At 42.3% G+C, this 20198-nt stretch overlaps 1 protein-coding gene across 1 annotated transcript; it reads left to right on the top strand.

The window, feature by feature from the left end:
* The first annotated feature begins 5605 nt into the window (after positions 1-5605).
* On the top strand, positions 5606-15311 carry TM4SF4 (transmembrane 4 L six family member 4). The gene is made up of 5 exons (XM_032806231.2): positions 5606-5888; positions 6175-6264; positions 9267-9400; positions 13980-14169; positions 14895-15311. Exons 1-5 carry the CDS (start codon positions 5715-5717, stop codon positions 14910-14912), a joined length of 606 nt encoding a protein of 201 aa, XP_032662122.1. The 5' UTR covers positions 5606-5714; the 3' UTR covers positions 14913-15311.
* The last annotated feature ends 4887 nt before the right edge of the window (positions 15312-20198 follow it).

The following is a 20198-nucleotide window of genomic DNA, read 5'->3' as shown; positions in this document are numbered from 1 at the left end:
TAAACTATGAACTATTTCTGAAAGAACTCTTTGCAACTACAAAGCTCACCATCTCTGCTGTGAATCTGCACCTAAATGAATTGAACTCTTGTCTGTATGTACGTTGATCTTTTGACCATACTCTCTCTCTTCTGTTTTTTATAATAAATTTTAGTTTACTTAGTAAGAATTGGCTGTAGTGTGTACTTGGGTAAGAGGTGAAACATTCATTAACCTGGGAGATAATGTTTCCAATCCTTTGGGATTGGCAGAACCTTTTCTTTTATATGATGAAATAAGATTTTTAAAAATTTTCATCATATTTGACTTGGGTACCTGGATGGAGACCTCAGGCTGGATCACTTTAAGGGAACTGTGTTGTTTGAACTTCTGAGTAACCAGGGAGGTAATAAAGAAGCTGTTTTATGCTGCTTTGGTAAATCTAAGTATTGAAATATCCACTAGCTTTTTGGGGTTTGGCTGCCCCATTCTTTACAGTTCACCCTAACTGAGTGACCATAGGTGGCCCCCCACTAGGACCCCAGTCATATCTTATTTGCAGTGTGAGAGGGTCTAATTTACACCACCTTCTGTATCTCCTGTAAATTTCAGTGAGTACCACATAGGAAATCTATGGCCTTATTAAACACTGTGTTCCTCTAGTTACACAGGACAAGATGAAAGGTTTTCATTTGCAAATCCTACACAAAGCCTAAAATTGATTGGGAATCCTTTCTCCCCCAAGAATTCCTTCCTATAGTAGCACATTTTCACCTGTGTTGTTGTTTCTGTTTGTTTTCCTAGTTTATTTCAGTTATATAGAATGTATAAATTATTGTGCAACATGGGTTAGATTCCATCCATAGCTTAACTGGTGTAAATCCAGAGAAATTCTATGGACTTCTGTAGAGCTACTTAAAATTTAACTTGCAAAACTTGAGAACAGAATTTGAACCAGAGAAACATTATGGAAATTCTTACTGTTGATAGAAATGCTGATTGAAAACTAATTCTAGTAGATCTTAAAGCAGAGGTGGTCCACTGAAAAACCAAATAAATCAATATTTTCTTAAAAGGTACCTGAATAGTCCTTCAGATCTGTGTGTGTGTCTCTCTCTCTAAGGGACATACTCAGTTCTTTTGCTCTTATGTATGCATATCTTTATCAGGGTATATTCTCATCATTAGTTCAATTTCTCCTGTACTTTATCCATCTAACGTTTAAATTATGTCACCTTATAATGGCATCTAGAGCCAAACTCTGTTATGTATGTCTTATCACACATTCTATGTAGTAAGGAGCAATTAACTTGTTGGCGTTTCTGTAGCAGGTTGATTTTTTACAGGGTGGAGTTGCTAGCCCCACGCCCAACCCTGCTCCTTTACCCTGACTTGGGACAGGCAGATGGCCCCAAAGGACCTCTCTGGTGGAGTTGCAATTAACTTATCAACTAGTAAATGCAAGAAATAAATACTTGTGAATAATTTAAGCAAGTCCTTTTTTTGCAGTATGTAAGCATCTGATTTAAAGAGACCTTCTGAAACATCTGATTCTGCCCCCCTGATGGAGACATTATGCTGGATTAGATGAACCACTGATGTGATGTAGTGTGGCAAATCTTATGTTCCTACTAAGAGTTCTAGCACAGAGAAGAACTTTCCTAGAATCCATTTCCAAAATTCCATATGCTGCTAACACTGAGAGCTTTTGAGCTTTGCCTTCTATTGTTTCCAGTGTTTCTTAGTAGACTTTGTACTGGCCCTGTCTCACAACCTAGGGAAGAGCTGACTTGCTGCTCCCGCTGTTTCTAAAACAAAGAAGAAACTTATTTTACTGTATCATGCCTTTCATCTGAAAATGACCTCAAAATAGTGTTATGGAAGTGCATCTGCCTCTGCAATCAGTGGCATGCTAGACAATGGAAAGAGTGGTCGAGGGACAAGGGAACAAATTCCTACTTGGAAAAAAAATGCCACTGGATCTTTAATATCCGTACAGACAAGATCAGACCTTGTCTGTATGGATATTAAAGGAACAAATTCTGATCTCATTTATACTGGTGAAAATCTGGAGAAATTCTACTGAAATCAATGAAATACCTCTAGAGTACTCTGGGGTAAATGAGAGCAGAATTTGGCTCCTAAAATCTTCTCAACACTGAAAGGATGAAAAGCTGATTTTCATCCTTCTCAGTTTGTATTCATGATTCTATGTAGTGCTCATATGAACTCCAACCTGGTGATAACCACACTAAGCCATCCATACTAACAGTGCTCACCCCTCAGCCTTTTTTAACCAATCTGATTTGTGCTGGAGCGCTGAAGTATAAAGAGTTTGGAGACTAAAACACCTCGGAAAACAGAAGGATGGACCTCTCTGTGATCAGGTCTTGAGTCAATCAAAGGCTTCTGTATCAGCAGTGTTCAGATTGGGAAGCTCTTTGGGGAGTCTAACACAAAAAAAGCAACCATCCAGTATGTGGATAGCATCCTTCACAGCACCACAGAGGCATAGTGGGCTGTCCTAGGCATGGTTGCTCTTAGTGCAGCAAACCATGCCACATTGGAATTGGTTAAGCTGACTCCAGAGGGGGCATGGGAGTCCACAGCCAAGTAGCATTTTCATCCAGCCTGACTTAGGAGCTTCTGGTAGATTGTTCCATTTCTTGTAACATGATCTCGTTTCATGGCCATGTTATGCCGTGAGACAGCTACTCCATGGAGAATGTTTGAAACAGGAAGCTGAATGGAGCCTTCTATATTGAGCAGGCGTCTGAATCACTGTTTTTTGATTCATGAGGTCTCTTCTATAAATGAACTTGTTCTTTTGTGCCTCAAGCTATTATACTTATTTTATTCACCAGTTCTTGGATTTCCATATGCTGCCAATAAAAAAAAGTTTTCAGTGGGTGTCTGCAGTTTCCAGCTATATATGTAAGCATGTTCATTTCTCTTAATTAAGGCAACAGTAGGCATATTAGAAACATATGATTATCAGTTACCAGCCAGAATTCCAGACTGTGTGCTCAGTACTTGCCTGGCTGCCAATATCTCATGGGCAGCACTGTGTGGAAAAATCAGGAGATTGTTCCTAGTATTCACTCAAGCAGGGGAATAGTTGGCTCAGTGGGTTAGCTCACTAACCTTTACCTGCAGAGGTTCAAATCTTGATGGTTGGACAGATTTTGATAGCCTTACACGTGCTGAAGTACATTACTCCTCAAGCAGGCTCACTAAAGTCAACTTGAATAAAGGGATCAGAATCTGACCTGAAGTCAGATGTGAAAATGGGTTTTGTAGTTTCCTCCATTAACCACCTGCATCACTGGGAGAAGGACTGTACTCAGTTCTACCACCAATATTGTTAATGATTAAAAATTAAGAATTATGATGTGTAATGTTTATTTATTCCTTGTATTGCAGTAGAATCCAGAAACCCCATTCTTTGCTTAGTAGCAGCAAAGGCTGGAATAGCAGAGTTATATCTCAGTAATGAGTCACACTGGAGAAGCCTACACAGAGCCTGACACACCTTCTCACACCTGTGCTGCTTGTCCCTCGCTTATATAAACCTTACATTTAGCCACAAAGAAGATTTCTAACATCACAACATTTGCCTTAAATAGACACTGTCAGGCTTGGCATATGTGAAACGTGATCTATTTTTTGTTTTTGTAAACAAGTGCTGTTCTTTATACACACTAGGCCAGATCCCCCAGTACAGTAAAGCTACCTTACTACTTTGACGGTGAAAACAGCCCTAAAATTGACAGATTCTGCCATTGAACATCCTCTGCCTAAGGAAATATTTGGGTTGTGCTTGTGCAATGACATGGTTAGTTGCGTTTATGCTACCTGCCCTTCTGGCTTCTGATGCAGGGGACTCAGCAGTTGAAAAGGCAGGCTGGCTGGGGCCTTTTGCAGTCAGCAGCAGCCTGTGTAAATTAGAGCCGCCCTGAGGCACAAAACTACTATGAGAAGAAAACTTGTTCCAAGTTTGAATGAAAAATACTTCAGTGGTATCCTTTTGGGAAAAGTCACCTGTTTATGAACACAACTCAGAATCTAAGATGTCACCTTGGAGACTTGACTAGAATGGAATCCTTGTCTTCCTACCAGTGCTGAGCATTAGTGTGAAACTCAGGAGAAGAGGGTCGTATGTAGGGGCTAAGTGTGAAGGAAAAGGCCTGAAGTTTAGCACATGTATTAAAAGTCCCTGAGGTCTGTTTTTAATTGAGGCACTTGTCTGAGGGTCATTCACTTTGGTTTGTTCCACCACATTCTGCACATGGCCTAAACCCTATTTGTAAGCTGTTCAGCCTGTTGTGTGCTAGGTTTCCTGGAGTGGGAATTAAAAAACGCTAAGGACCAAATTCTGCACTGTTACACCCAGGAAACCCTGTTGGCTTTATTGACATTTTCATGGATATAGTTCAGAGGATAGAGCCAGATTCAAAGACCATTGAAGTCAAAGGGAGTCTTTCCGTTTCCTTCAATGGACTATCGATCTGGCCCACAGGTTGGCTCCACCACTCAGTATTTAACTGAAGAGACTAGCAGCTTTACTGAGGTCTGTATAGAAAGTCCCAGATATCCGGTGTGGGCATGAACTGGGTGTTCTGTAAAAACAGGTTGGATTATTTGGGGGCTCCTTACTATGATTGCCCCAAAGTCTTGCTAAGGGGCATGGAGGGGACATATTACATATCGCTTTTTGTAATGGACAAGGTTCTCATAATACACCTATAGTCATATCAGTTTCAGAATTATAACTATGCACAAATGATATTTCAGCACTAAGGCTGTGATACTCCAGCTTGTGCAGATACACACCTGTGTCTGCATGGAGCCCACACAAAGTCAACGAGGCTCTTCATGAGCTCAGGGATCTGCCTGCCACAATTCTGCTTGTAGGACTAGGATCTAATGCCTCTTTCTGTTTAAAGGGCTCAACCTTACTGTCTTCCCTCAGACAAAGCTATAACTGATTTTAAATGTAAGTTTTGCCTAAGTAAACAGTGTGGTGTCGGACTCTAAGAAATCCTCCTTTAAGACAACAAAGAAAATCAAAAACACAAAAAAGGAGAACATTCAATGACTCTTTTTTAAATGCCCCCCATTACGCCAGGATGCTAATGGCAAAAGATGCCTATGTAAATTCTGATTTTGATTGTGCACTAATTCTTAGGAGAGTTCAAAATAAGAAATGCTTATTAGCTTGACCATCCTAAGCCATTTTCGGGGGGGATTCCTGACTGCAGCTGCCTACAACCATCACAAACTGATTAATGACATGTTTTCTATTCAATGGCAGCTAAGAATTATTTTCCAGTGTGGGCATGGACAGCGTGTTACAAAAATGACCATCCAGAACTGAACAAGATATTTTCCAATAATTGGACTCCACATAACTGACGGTCTAGTCTGCGCTGGTAGAACATTAACAGAGGCTATTGGTTGTCATGGTAAAAACAGAGGTAGGTCTGACTATAATCTCATTTATGGGGGGTTCAGAAAATTGACATCATGACAGTGAGAGCTTATAAGTAACTGGAGCACTGGCTTACTAACAGACTGCAACCTCTCCGAAGGAAACATTTTATAGGCTGAATTCCCCAGGGGCAAAACAGAATTGGATTTTGTAAATTATGCTGAGACCCTCCTGTTTAAAACACTGACAAGAATAAGGAGGTTTCATTTTTCTTTAGTTCCGTTTGTAATTTTGTTTAGAAAGTATGTGCTCCGGTGGTTGTGCCAAGTGCCTGGGAACCACCCTCATTCCTCTGGCTGTGCTATGTACTTTAGCTAATATTTTGCTGTTTTTCCCCGGAGGAGAAGTCATCAACAATAATAGCCACATCACAAATGAAGTTTGGTACTTTGGAGGGATGTTGGGATCCGGTGTATTGGTGAGTAGACAAATTGTGAAATTTTCACTTTTATTTTCTAAAGTAAAAGGTTGGGTTTTACTGTAATTCCCCAGCACTTCAAACACAGTACAACCAACATTGCAAATAACTCTTGATTGTGCACTTTGTTTAGTAAGTAAATAGACAATTTAAAACTTGTTTTGATTTAGTCATTAAAAATTCAATTTAGTGATAAGAAAAGTAAGACACCGGACTAATAGATTAAAACATAAGGTTAACTCAGAATGGTCCAACCTAATCGAACTGTATTTTTTATTGTTGGTAGATGATCTTTCCTGCCTTGGTTTTTTTGGGCCTTAAGAATAACGATTGTTGTGGATGCTGTGGTAATGAAAGCTGTGGAAAGAGGTTTGCGGTAAGTGGAAAAGAAGGATGTGGCCAAAAAAAATCAAAACAGCCAAATGGTTACAAACAATGACATTTATATCATGTCTGTCCAGATATATTTATGATGTTCTAAAATGTGAATATGTAGTGCATGTGTTTGTTGTCCATAGCACAAAGTGAAAAATCTTGGTATCCTTTTGTGCCCTAAGCCAAGGATTACTGATGTGCCAAGATGTTGTTGTACCAGGACCTCTTGATAGTACCAAGACCACATTTACTAGGCTGCCTTGTTGGGATGCCAATGCAATACAGCTGTCGCCCTGACATGGCTTATTAAAAATAAAACAAATTTTCTAAAGACCCACATTTTGCTTTTCTCAGATGAGGAGACAGTTATTTTTTTTCTTTTATGACAGGTGTCTTTTGCTCCATTACTGTCACTGTATAGCTTTACTGTGGACTCTACACAATATGTAATGTGGATCTTCTGTAAAATATTATAGCCATTTCCATCGTACAGTTTTTCCTCCTTTTAGCAAATCCACAGCACACCATAAGAAAGCCCCTCACCACCCAACAATATTAAGAAAGGGTTGAAAAGGGTGGTGGTATGGAATGTATGATAGCAAAATAATAGGTTAAAGTAACAGTGCGTTGAAAGCAGTGTTACTGTAGACGTGTTGGTCCCACAATATTAGAAAGACAAGATGGGTGAAGTTATATCTGTTATTGGACCAAATTCCATTGGTGTGAGAAATAAGCTTTTAAGCTACACAGAGCTCTTCTTCAGGTCTCAGAGAAGAAGAATAGTACAAGAAGAAGAGCTCAGTGTAAGCTCAAAAGCTTGCCTCTCTCACCAACAGAATTAGATCCAATAACAGATATAATCTCACCCACCTTTTCTCTCAGCATGTTGAAAGGCAGCTGACAGGAAGTATGTGGGGCATATAGAGTGGTTGCTTCAAAATAAGATTCAGCATAAATTATGCACCTCAAATTGAAGTTTAAAACTTGACTCGGTATCAGTGCCAATTATAGGGCACAATACAGAAGCACTCTGCAGGACGGCATTTTGTTTGGTAATAGTTCTCCAAACTTTTAAGTGTTATGACTTTTAAGGTGGGGGAAAAGTGTGTTTCAAATGGAGACAGGTCCAAACACCCTCTCTTCACCTCCCCCATTCTGAAAATCCCTGCACTGCACCACCACCACATTTTGAGGAGCTGAGATGCAGAGTCCAGTTCAAACTTTTTCTATAACGGGCTAAATTAAAAATATGGATCCAAACACCCTGAAGACATTGAGGAATTTTGTCTCTGGAGCCAAATGTGGAGCTGAACTTTTTGGCTTAGGCTCATTTCTAATTTCAAATGCCACTTCCTCCATCTTACATAGTGAAGGGGTGGAGCAGTTAGCATAGGAGATGGTGTAGCTGCCTCCATTTACTCTATCCCTGTGGAGACTACCTCTACTTAGGGATAGCAGACTTAGAGGGCTGGAGAATTTGATCCAGAATCCTTGTGGAAGAATGCACTTCTCATACTCAGTAGACTAGAATGGGCCAGATTTTTATCTCAGTAGCATGGTGTAAATCCAGAATAACTCCACCAAAGTAACAATTACTCCAGATCTGAACACCTTCCACTAGTGCATTAAATGATGTGACTACACATCTCTCACGTTGTTTGTTCTTTCATCTTCTCCCCGGGGCCCTGATTCTGCATCAAGAATCACTAGTACAATCCCCTCACAGCTGTGCAAAGTCCTGTTGATTTAACTAGGGCTCTGCATAGGTGCAGCAGGCCGCAGTAGTGGATCCCAGTGTAGGTTTAGGGTCCAAGTTAAACCTTCCTTCTTTATTGCTAAATTAACGCTGGAGGGGTTAATTGAGCTTAGAAGCCACACATTCCATCTCATGGCATCTCGCTGCCAATTTTCTGTTGCCATAATTAATTATCCCAAATCAGTTCAGCTGTTGGAGAGCTTTTATACCTACCAAATAGTTTGAACTGTTAAATACATTTAATGCTTTGCGGATAGATTCTACCATCATTTCACCTGAGCAACTCAGTTGAATTTAGCTGGATTGTATACCTGCGAACAGAATTTGTTCTTTCATGTTAATTTGAACACAAGGCTTATGTTATGGAATTTATATTGTCTTGGAATGATTTAAAGATTTGATTATGTGAAGGTAACAAAACGTTTTTGAAGTGCAAGCAAAGGCTTTGGTTCCTCAGTGATTTTTTTTTTAAATAGTCATGAAGAATGCCAGAATAACATTCTTGGAAAACAAAGTTTTCATTTATCCACAGAATAGATGCAGCATGAGTAGTAGAAGTATTCCCACCTACGTCCTTCAACTCGAGTCTAAAAGGTCCTTAAACTTTTGGTGTAATATTGTAGTCCGTACCTCATGTCCACTCGGTCCTTTGCCTCTCCACTGAAAGTGCCATCTCTGCATTAGTGCCAGCTATGACATTGGTTATGAAGAGCACAAATACACGATAGGAAGTAAAGAATGTGGAAAGGGAGGGGAAATTTACAGAGGCAGACTATAATTAACCAGACCAAAATTTGATCAGGACACCAAAATTAACAATTCTGCTCTTACAAAATGTGCTATGGCATCTTTACAAAGAGTTGGGACTTCAGTTTTGGCCATGATCTCATCTGACAGAACGTTCAGTGTGGCACAGTGCCCCCGAACACCAGACAGGGTTAGTACTGATTGAGGGAAGAATGCCATATACTGAATCACCATTACCATTTCCTGTAGTATCAAAGTGTTCCTTTGAGGTCTCCTATGCAAATACTACTCCAGTCTGACTTGGTTTAAGCTTCTAAGGACCAATGGGAATTGGAGCACAAAGTGAAATGCCTGCAGACATGCAATGTACATTAAAGTCTACTTGCATAATGCATTATCTTAAGTCAGGGTTGAGACTGTACTACACATTCACTTAAGCAGGATACATTTAATTGTTGTAAGAGGTCAAAAATAACTTCATCTTTTTCTCTCTCTATCAGATGTTTACTTCTATAATATTTGCCGCAGTTGGACTTCTGGGAGCTGGATACTGCTTTATTGTGTCAGCAGTTGCTTTAAATAGAGGCCCTATCTGTAACGATGGCAGTAAATGGCGCTATCCATTTGAGAATGGGTAAGATACTGCACTGCATCATGCATGGGTTAGCTAGAAAAGATGTGATATATTCATTCACTGAAGCTGTACTGCGGTAAGGAAGTTTGTGATGTCATTTCTAGCTTTAATTCTGTTGTGTAAATAGTCACATTACTGAGACTGCAATGTGCCTGCCTGTTGGATGAAGTGTTGCTGTGTACTGTGACAGTACGTGGCTATACAATCTTCTAGAATAAGAATACCATCCCCAGCTGAAACTAGAGATTTCAAAAAGTCCCAATTAAGATAAATTTACCACTTGTCAGTTTATTCCTTAGATTTTTAAAGCAGTATAGGGGGCTAGATTATAATCATATTATTAAGAGTGTTTTTAGTTTGAATCTCAGATCTGAAACTGAGGCTGTTAACATTTAAGAGTTAGTCTTCATGTAATTTTATTTTGGTTATGGAAATTGGAGGGAGTTGTCCACACTATGCAGCTGAAACTTCTTTGGTATCATGCATATCTGTCACTTGTTCATATCCCTGAATTCCCTGGCAGGAGTTTAAGTCATCAAAGTTCAAACTGAAAATAAGATGCACATTTTTAACAGTGAGGGCTGTTAACCATTGGAACAGATCGCCAAGGGATGTGGTAAATTCTCTGTTACTTGGAATCTTTGAACCAAGGCTGGAGCTCTCTCTGAATGATGTGTTGTGGTTCAGCTGAAGGGTGTTGGTCAAGGTGAAGGAACCACTGGATGAAATCTAGGGCCTGTGTTATGCAGGAGGTCAGATTAGATCATCATAAACATCTCTTCTGATCTTAATTCTGTTACTCTCTGAATTAACAGAACATTAGGAGTATCCAGAGGCAATATTAAAAAAAAACAATCACCCAAACTGGGTTTTGAAATAACCTTCACATTTTGATTGAAACTGGCAAAGCCCAGAAAATGGCAATGAGGTCTGCCATTCCATCCTTATCGCATTGTACTGTGCCTCAGGACTGGCTTTTAGAACAGCCAGGGACATGTTTGTGCTGCTGTGTTATCTAGGCACGAGATGAAATACAGGTGACTTGTCAGCATTTGCTGGTTTGTTAGAAATGTTATTTCCCTTTTCTCATTGTAGTAGAATTTCCTTTGTTTTGTTTTAATAACAATGTAAAACCATAACAATTAAGAAAAATATTTGGGTCTGAAAATTTACCATTGTTTCCATGTTTGCAACTCCCATTGAAGGTAATTTAACATTTTTAGCACTGAAGTCAATGAGAGTTGCATCCTCTAATCCAAGGTCAGACTTTGGTGCTTAAAGCATTGAAATCTATCTAATCTATCTCTGAGATGAAATGAGAGCAAACGATATACACTAAGGATGAATGTGCTCCCCGTGTTTTAAATGTAACCCTATGATTAATGATATGATTCTGTCATGGAGGTCACAGATTCTGTGATTTTCTGGGACCTCTGTGACTTCTTCTAAGGCAGGACTGTGGAGCAGCTGTCAGCCCTGGGGCTGCCAGAGCAGGAACCAGCCCTGGAGCAGTGGCCACCAGAACAGCTGGCCAGTAGCCAGCCTCAGGCCACAGAGCAATGGCCACCAGAACAGCAGGCTTGGTCAGCCCTGGTGCTACTAAAGCAGTGGCCATCGTGGACTGCCCCAGGCCCACCGGAACAGCAGCTGCCAGAATAGCTGGCCAGCCCCAGAGCCACTAAACAGCTGACTGGTGGCCCACTGCCATGGTTCCTGGTCTGCTGGAGCAGTGGTTGGGGCTGGATTAGCCCCTCCTAGGCTGGAGCAGCAGCAGTCAGCCCCTGACACAGGAGCAGTAGTGGGGCTGGAGAAGCTGTAAGCCCTGGCAATGCTCTGTTTGTCTCCCCATCCCAGGATATTTCTAGTAAAAGGTATGGACAGTTTGTGAGCTTCCATGAATTTTTATTTATTGCTCACTGTGACAGGTTCCCCTCAGGGTGCTACCTGGAACTGGGGTACCACAGGGCCCTCTGACCCACCAGCCTGGGCTCCTTAGCACACTGTGACAAGCTGCAAAGCCCTCCAAGCTTGTACTTTCACCAGCATTCACCCAGGTAGGGACACACCAGCTGCAGTTACACGCAGGCTCTCTAACCGCCAGCCTCCCAGTCTAGGGCCCCAGAGCTGTACCTTCCTGCCCTGGTCAAATCTGGCCAGTATATGGGTTTAATATCCAGTCTGCCTCTCCCTCAATGTGAAGAGGACCATGCACACTTGTAACCAAGCTGAGATTTTCCCCAGACACCTTAGTCAAATGCACAGTGGTTTAGATTAAAACATAAAGCAAATTTAACTACAAAAAGATAGATTTTAAGTGATTATAAATGATAGCAAACAGATCAAAGCAGATTACCTAGTAAATAAACAAAAACATAAACTGAGCTTAACATATTAGATAGATAGGATATGAATTAGCAAATTCTCACCCTGAGTGATAAACAGGCTGGCAGATTCTTAAGGCACAAGCTACATTAGCTTTGCAGCTTGGGTTTCCCAGCTTTACATACACAGCTACACATTCCATCCCAGTTGAGTCTATGTTCCTCAGGTGTTTCCAGGTGTGTTGTGTAGGGAGAGTGAGGTACCATCATGATGTCGTTTCCCCCATTTATATCTTCTTCCCACTTGTTGAAAAGCTCTTTTGCTGTGACCTGGGTCAAACAGTTCCCATTGTGCAGTGCTATCTCTGAGATGTTTCTATGGTACACAATCTCTGGGGTAACCCTTGTGTTTATGTGCATTTCCTCAATAAACCATTGGCCTTTTTACTGTTGTACCTGAAAAGCTGCTTGTGGGTGTTTTCAACCTCACAACATGTTTCAGTAACACACACATCATCAAACTTCATAACTTCACATATGATGACAGCACATACAATCCAATGAGATATTAATGTCTAGCAGATCAAGACTTTTAGAATGATACCTCACGAGGCATACTTTGTACAAAACATATCCTAATTATGTAACAGTGGTGAATAAGGAGGTGCCAGGGTATCACACCTGTGACTTGTCCCTGACTTTTACTAAAAATACCCATGACAGAATCTTAACCTTATCTATGATACACATATGCATATATAGATGTACTGAATTTACCACTAGATGTCAGGGTTGCCCTATACAACTGCATAACTAGAACTGTGTAGTAAGAAAAAACACTTGACTTTTGAAGAAAGAAGGATACAAGTTTGGGTGATCACTGAACAGGCAGATCTTTGGCATGGATCTTATTTGATAGCCCTTCTCATCTCTTCCTTGCTTTAATCCTATTAGCTGGAGGCCACCCTACTAATCCTCTCCCTCCAAAGTGCTCTGTTTGATGCTATATCCTTAATCACACCACATGCTAATATGTCTTCTTTTATGACATCCCACCACTTCTTGGGTCAGTGTCTCTGTCTTTTTCATTCACTCTTGATCTGTTGGGCCCTCTTACCCACATTGTTGTCAGGACCGTGCTCTACGTGACCCAAGCCATCTGAGCCTGCACCCCCTCATTTTTTCATCTATGGGTGTTACTTTGACTTTGTCTCTAACTTACATATTCCTCATGTGTTTTTTTCTGGCTTACACCACTCAGCCATCTCAACATTTGCAGTTCTGTAGAACAGATCATTTGCTCAAGTTTCTTCTTTGTCCAGCACTCACCACCATACATTTAAACTGGATGGACCACCATTTACTAGACTTTCCCTTTTACTCTTCCTGGTATCTTCCTGTCAAATACTACACCACTTATCTCTCTCCATCTGAGCCAGGCATTTATTATCCTATCTCTAATTTCAGCCTCCATTTCCCCATTTTTCTGGATTCTGGAACCCAGATGCTTGAAACTTTGCATTTTTTGTATTGTTTGCCCAGCCAGTCAAGGATAACTCTTCAGTGCTCACGTTACTGAAATTACAAGCTATATACTCTGTTTTCTCTCTCTGCTTATTTTGATCTCTTATCTCTCCAACACATCTCCCTGTTTATTATCTAGACCATGTTTCTACTTACTGCATAGAACAATATCTACAGTGAACAGCATGCACCAAGGTGTCTTCATTTGTGAGTTTGTTCTGAGGGTATCCAGGATGAGGATAAGCAAGAAAGGGCTCGGTGCTGATCCCCGATGTACTCCCACCATTATCGATAGTTCATCCATTTCACCACTAGAAGTTTTAACTATAAATGTTGCATCTACATACTTGGCATGAACAAGCTTCATATGAAGTTCTGGTACATCTCATTTGACAGTTCTTTCCTGACAAAATAAAATGAAGTATATAATTGCCATCAGAACATGTTTATTCTTTCTTTACCTGCTCTTTGTTCATGCTGTAGTCAGCGAGCTGATGTCCATGTTTATAAATGCAATGGAGTTATTTGAAATCAAAACTCTTTCATTATTCCACAAGCAGAAATATAAAGTACCATTAATAGTGATGTGGAAATTATTTTAGAGTCAAGTGGAATATAGTGACTCACTTTTCAGATTACAGTAACAACAAACTGGTAGGAACACTAGTACTGCATTACTGATTTATAATAACTTCTATTGTCTTTCTCATATGCTTTTTTTCTTTTTTACACAGGAATTATCTAAGCAACACCACCATGTGGGCCTTGTGCAAATCACCTGAAAACATACTTCCCTGGCATTTGACCCTCTTCTCCTTGTTGCTGATAATGAGTGGAATTCAAGTAGTGCTTTGTGCTATTCAGGTTGTCAATGGACTCATTGGAACAATCTGTGGGGACTGCACCTGTTGTGGATGCTGTGGGGTAAGCAAATTTGTGTCTTCATCATGTGATTACATTAATCAAAAATGCATGTAAATATTCTTGCCCCACGTAAGAGATTAATGTAATTGCAAAACTCCCAAGTGTGTATGGAAAAAGGATTTCAATGTTGTTTTAAGTGACATACTGTGGAAAATGTAAAAGATACTGGGCCAGATTCTCAGTGCTGCTAAGTTCCATTCACAGTGCTCTTGGGGCGTAAAGGGGACTTAAAACTGCCCTAAATGGGCACCTAGGGATTTCCTGGGCATAGGGGAATCCCTAAATGGCATAAAGCTGCATCACCCCCTACCAGCCCTCATGAGGTACAGGGCATGTCAGAAGCATGCTGGCGATTGGTAATGAGTGACGCCCAAGCCCACTGCGCTCTAGTGAGCTCTACCAGCACAAAAGTTCTAAGTGGATTTTGCAGTTGGTGCAATTTAGACCAGCCCTGAATCTGTTCTAAATTGCAAGAGGGGCTGAACCAGCCCCACACAGCCTTGGGATAATTTGATCTGGAATAATTCCAGTTCAAAACCCCAAAGCATTTGCACTTGCTGAAAACATAATCTGAGTCTCTGACAAATTATAACGTGTGAAACAACACATGTTTACAGAGCTTATCTAACAGATTCCCACAGGGCTTGCAAAATAATAATAAAATCCATTAAAACTCACATGAATATTAACCCATGTAAGTGATCTGTGTATTTTTATCCTTCTAGGGCAATGGAGCTATTTAAAGAGAACGAAGCCTGCAGAAATCTCTTCATATGAGGAGAATCCCTTTAGAGGCACTTCTTTTGTATGTTACTTGGTGAGCCATGTTCCTCTGCACACACTCTGAGGACGAAGGTCTAGAATGAGAGGCATTTCACACTATTGCTATGAAAACCCGACTGCCCTTCGCATGCCATTTAAATCCCACGTCCCAGAATGAATTAAATGGCTGTTTAGCTATTCCACTTACATTTATTTTTGCAAAACAGCTTCCATCTGAAAAAAGCCTCTTCAGAGTGGATGTTCATCATCTCTTTTGAGTTAGCTCGCTGACTGGGGACTGATGAATGCTTCTAATACAAGTTCAGTTGTATTTTAATTGTATCTGTTTCTTTTTGACATTTAAGAAATGAAAATGCGACAAAGCTGTAACTTTCTTTTGGACTCTAGAATAAAGTTTTATTTGTGTCTACATAGAAAAGTAAAGATTTCTGTGCTCCAGACCTGAGATCATTAAAATGCTCTTTGTAAAAAGGCTGTGTGTTATTAATGATTTTCACTTGAAGTCTAATGGGATTTTCCTTTTCGTTGACTGTGATTGAGGCATGGCATCAATCCTGCACAACTTGATTATTGTGCATATAAATACAAGGGTAAAAGCGATGAGCACACTGGGCAGTGTGGAATGCAATCCTGCAGGAATGAGTGTGTTGTTACTAAGCCCTCAAGTTATTCCTGACTCATATCAGGAATTAAGCAAAAAAGGGAAATACACAGCAATTAATTATGATCTTGCTTATGCCAACATTGTCTTAGAGTCGCCCACTATCTGTCTCACTTAGAATCATAGAATATGAAGGTTGGAAGGGACTTCAAGAGATCATCTAGTCCAATCCCCTGCTCAAAGCAGGACCAATCCCCAAAAAGATTTTTGCTCCAGATCCATAAGTGGCCCCCTCAAGGATTGCACTCACAACCCTGGGTTTAGCAGGCCAATGCTCAAACCACTGAGCTATCCCTTCCCAGTCACTTCAATCAGCAATGTAACTGCAGACACACATGAACTAGTTTTGATCTCGCTAGCTGAATAACAATAGCAGTGACTCTGTGGCAGGACCCGCTAGTGCAGGCTTGTACAGCCACTACTGTCTGGCTTCATTTCTATTCATTTCTCTTATTCAAGCTAGCTAGATGAATGCTAGCTTGGGTACGTCTACACCCATGCTGGTGTCACATCTCTAATTGCATGGTAGACAGACTATCAACTAATTAAGTCAGTACATGGGACTGGATACTTACTGTGAGGACTTGTTCTGTTTTCTACTTGCAAAAGGCAAAATTGATAGCTACAAATATAGTGACAACTCTGCACGCTGGTCATAGGAGACCAGTACTGCTCTCAGATGCAACTCCCATAGAAGTCAGTTGGCCAAATTCTGTAGTACTTGTTCAGTCAGAACTTCCACTGAAATCAAGAAACCAAGCCATACAGCTCTTTCGCAGTCAAAACTCCCACAAAAGTCAATGGGAAGTTGATCTGAACAAGGACTATAGGATGTGGCCAGTAGGAGTTATGTCTATGTATGTGGGCTTAAAATGTTTACAGAAGGAACTATAATACTCTGCATAACCAATAACTTCATTTCATTAAAAGAAAAGGGTTTTGGTTTTTTCCTCCTCAAAGGTATGGGAGAAGAAAAGATTCCACCTTGTCAGCTACTTTTAATGAGGAGTATTCTTCTTCAGAGATAGGTCTACACTATAAACTTATATTGGTATAGCACAACTGGTTGTTGAGCTCTGTGACTTTATCCTCATGCACAATTATTTCAAATTTGATGACAATATATATCTCCAGATCAGCGGCACCGCTATGGGCACCTGCATGGCCCCACAATATGCCAATGTTTTTATGGCCGACCTGGAACAACGCTTCCTTAGCTCCTATCCACTCACGCCCCTTCTCTACCTACGCTACATTGACAACATCTTCAGCATCTGGAGCCATGGGAAGGAGACTCTGGAAAAATTCCACCACGATTTCAACAGCTTCCACCCCACCATCAACCTCAGCCTGGACCAATCTACACGGAAGGTCTACTTCCTAGACCCACAGAACAAATAAGTGACGGTCATGTTAACAGTACCCTATACCAAAAACCCACCAACCTCTATGGCTACCTCCATGCTTCCAGCTTCCATCCTGGACACACCACACAATCCATCATCTACAGCCAAGCACTGAAGTACAACTGCATTTGCTCCAACCCCTCAGACAGAGACTAGCACCTACAAGATCTTCACTAAGCATTCTCAAAACTACGATACCCACACGAGGAAATAAGGAAACAAATCAACAGAGCCAGACATGTACCCTGAAGCCTCCTGCTGCAAGACAACCCCAAGAAAGAAACCAACAGAACTCCTCTGGCCATCACATACAGTCCCCAGCTTAAACCTCTCCAATGCATCATCAGGGATCTACAACCCATCCTGGACAATGATCCCTCACTTTCACAGACCTTGGGAGGCAAGCCAGTCCTCGCCCACAGACAACCCACCAACTTTAAGCATATTCTCACCAGCAATGACACACTGCACCATAGCAACTCTAACTCAGGAACCAATTCATGCAACAAACCTCAATGCCAACTCTATCCACATATCTACACCACCAACACCATCACAGGACCTAATCAGCTACAACATCACTGGTTCATTCACCTGCACATCCACCAATGTTATAAATGCCATCGTGTGCCAGCAATGCCCCACTGCTATGTACGTTGGCCAAACTGGACACAGTGGCATAGCCAGGTTCTAAGTGTAGGGGGAGCAAACATAAAAAAGGCACCCTCCCAGGCTCCTCCTGTGGTCATGCCCCCCCTTGGCTCTTCCTCTGGCCATGCCCCCCCTTGACTTCTCCTGTTTTCCCCCCAGATTAAACCCAGGGCCCGTATCAGGACTCCTGCGGACTTCTCGGGGGTGCAGATACCCCCATTCCCCCACGGTCCCAGGAGAGTCTCTCCTGCTCAGCACGCTCTGCAGATGTCCCTCGCTGGGCTGCGCCACCCGGCCCCACCCGCAGCGTCCTGTCCCTCCCGCCCTGGGCTCCAGGATCCTGTGGCGCACCAGGGCCCCCCATCCAGACAGCACAGCCTGCGACCCTGCCTTGCGGGCCCGGCCCCGAGAGCCCCTCGCCTGGAACCCCCAGTGCAAGGCACCAGACCCCCGCTGCTCACCTTCCGTCCTGCACCGCCGCCTGTCCTCGGCAGATCTTGGCCTCATGCTGCGGGTGGATTCTGGCTCCAGCTCATGAGTCATTGGCCAAGCCTTGCTCCATGGCGCTGCTGGGCTGGGTCGGGCCGGGCTGGGCCCTGCCCCTCCCGTTGCTGTCCAGGGTAAACACCAGCCCGGATCCACAAGCTTGCCCCGCTCCCAGCACTCAGTGTGCTCCATGCAGGGCTCACCAGCCAGGTGGTCTTAAAGGCACAGGGGCCCTTTCACCTCCCCCTGCCCGCCGCAATGGGATACAGGGGCCGCGGAATATTTCACTGCGCCGCAAGCTGCTGCCGGAAGATGCTGCTGCTGACGCTGAGCTCTGAGCCGCCGCAGGGGGTGGCTGCAGTGATGTTGGGGCAGCACTGAGCGTGGGGCGCAATGGCCAAGGAGCCGACCCCCTCGTTTCTCCGGCTGCGCCTGCCGTGCCCCTGCCCCATGGCTTCTCTGGCCATGCTGTCCCCAGCGCCGGCCCAGAAGGTGCCACTTTTGGAAAATGTGCTGAGGGGAAGTGGCTGCTTTCCCTGCACCCCGCTAGCTACACTACTAACTGGACAGTACCTACATAAAAGGATAAATGGACACAAGTCAGATATTAGGAATGGCAATATACAAAAACCTATAGGAGAACATTTCAACCGTCCTCACCATACAATAGCAGATTTTAAGGTAGTCATCCTACAACAAAAAAACTTCAGGACCAGACTTCAAAGAGAAACTGCTAAGCTTCAGGTCATCTGCAAATTTGACACCATCAGCTCAGGATTAAACAAAGACTGTGATTGGCTTGCCAACTACATAATCAGTTTCTCTTCCCTTGGTTTTTATACCTCAACTGCTAGAAGAGGGCCTCATCCTCCCTGATTGAACTAACCTCGTTATCTCCAGGCTGATTCTGGCCTGCATATTTATACCAATTGGTCATGAACTCTGTGAGAGAGCTCATCTACTGGAGTTCTTTCCTGGGCCAAAATGATAGTGGACAAAATGAAGGTCTAAAGAATTGTGACAGAGGAGACATTGGGGGCAATAACTTACCATAGAAAGCTAAGTGGTACTGCACAATAATGGTTTTAACAACTACTGTAACAGAGATCCAATTACCAGAGGTAAAACTCATAAATAAGATAATGTAACCCTGCTATAAACAAAGTTCTTTAGGAGATAAGATCTTTATTTTAAAGGAAAATTGCAATGTTGGACTAGCGGTGGAAAGGCACAGTGTTCCAGTGCCGCCTCTCTCTTCCTCAGGGACCTGGTGCCTTTCCTATCAACCCCCCCTCCCCGAAATCTCTGATAGGAGAAGTTGCTCATTGACCTTAAAAACACCAGGGAAGGAGAGAGAACCAACAGCCACCAGGCTTCCATCGAAGGCATGTGATGGAAAGGAGGGGGTTCTGTGGCCTTGGGGCCTTAGAATGCCTATCAATCAGCAGGGGTGAAAGTGAGCTGGTAAGGGCTGGTACATCACAAGGTGAGCTGATTTGGTTTTTTGGGGTGGGGAGGAGAAGGGGAGAAAAGATGGAGTTGGCAATTTGCGTGAGAGAACATGGGGAAAAGTTATTCTGCTCTCCAAATTGAAGATAGTGACTATTTTTTTCACCTCTCATTTTTTTCCTTATCAGTATAATAGCAATATTAATGTAGCTGGAAGCCTGGGATCCAACTTTGCCCCAGCACTGCAATAATGAAATGTGTATGTAAATCCACATAGGAACCAATTTTGTCTTCGCTTCTATGGGAGCAGCTCAACAGGACTTTGATGGGAGTTTCATGTAACGAAGAACAGAACCAGGCTCCTGTGTATAGAATCAGCAAAGAATCCTGTGGCACCTTATAGACTAACAGACGTTTTGGAGCATGAGCTTTCATAGGTGAATACCTACTTCATCAGATGCATGTAGTGGAAATTTCCAGGAGCAGGTATATATATGCTAGCAAGCTAGAGATAATGAGATTAGTTCAATCAGGGAGGATGAGGCCCTGTTCTAGAAGTTGAGGTGTGAAAACCAAGGGAGGAGAAACTGGTT

This window comes from Chelonoidis abingdonii, chromosome 8 (genome assembly GCF_003597395.2).
Source record: "Chelonoidis abingdonii isolate Lonesome George chromosome 8, CheloAbing_2.0, whole genome shotgun sequence".
Taxonomy (NCBI): domain Eukaryota; kingdom Metazoa; phylum Chordata; order Testudines; family Testudinidae; genus Chelonoidis; species Chelonoidis abingdonii.
This window is presented reverse-complemented; position numbering and strand designations above follow the sequence as displayed.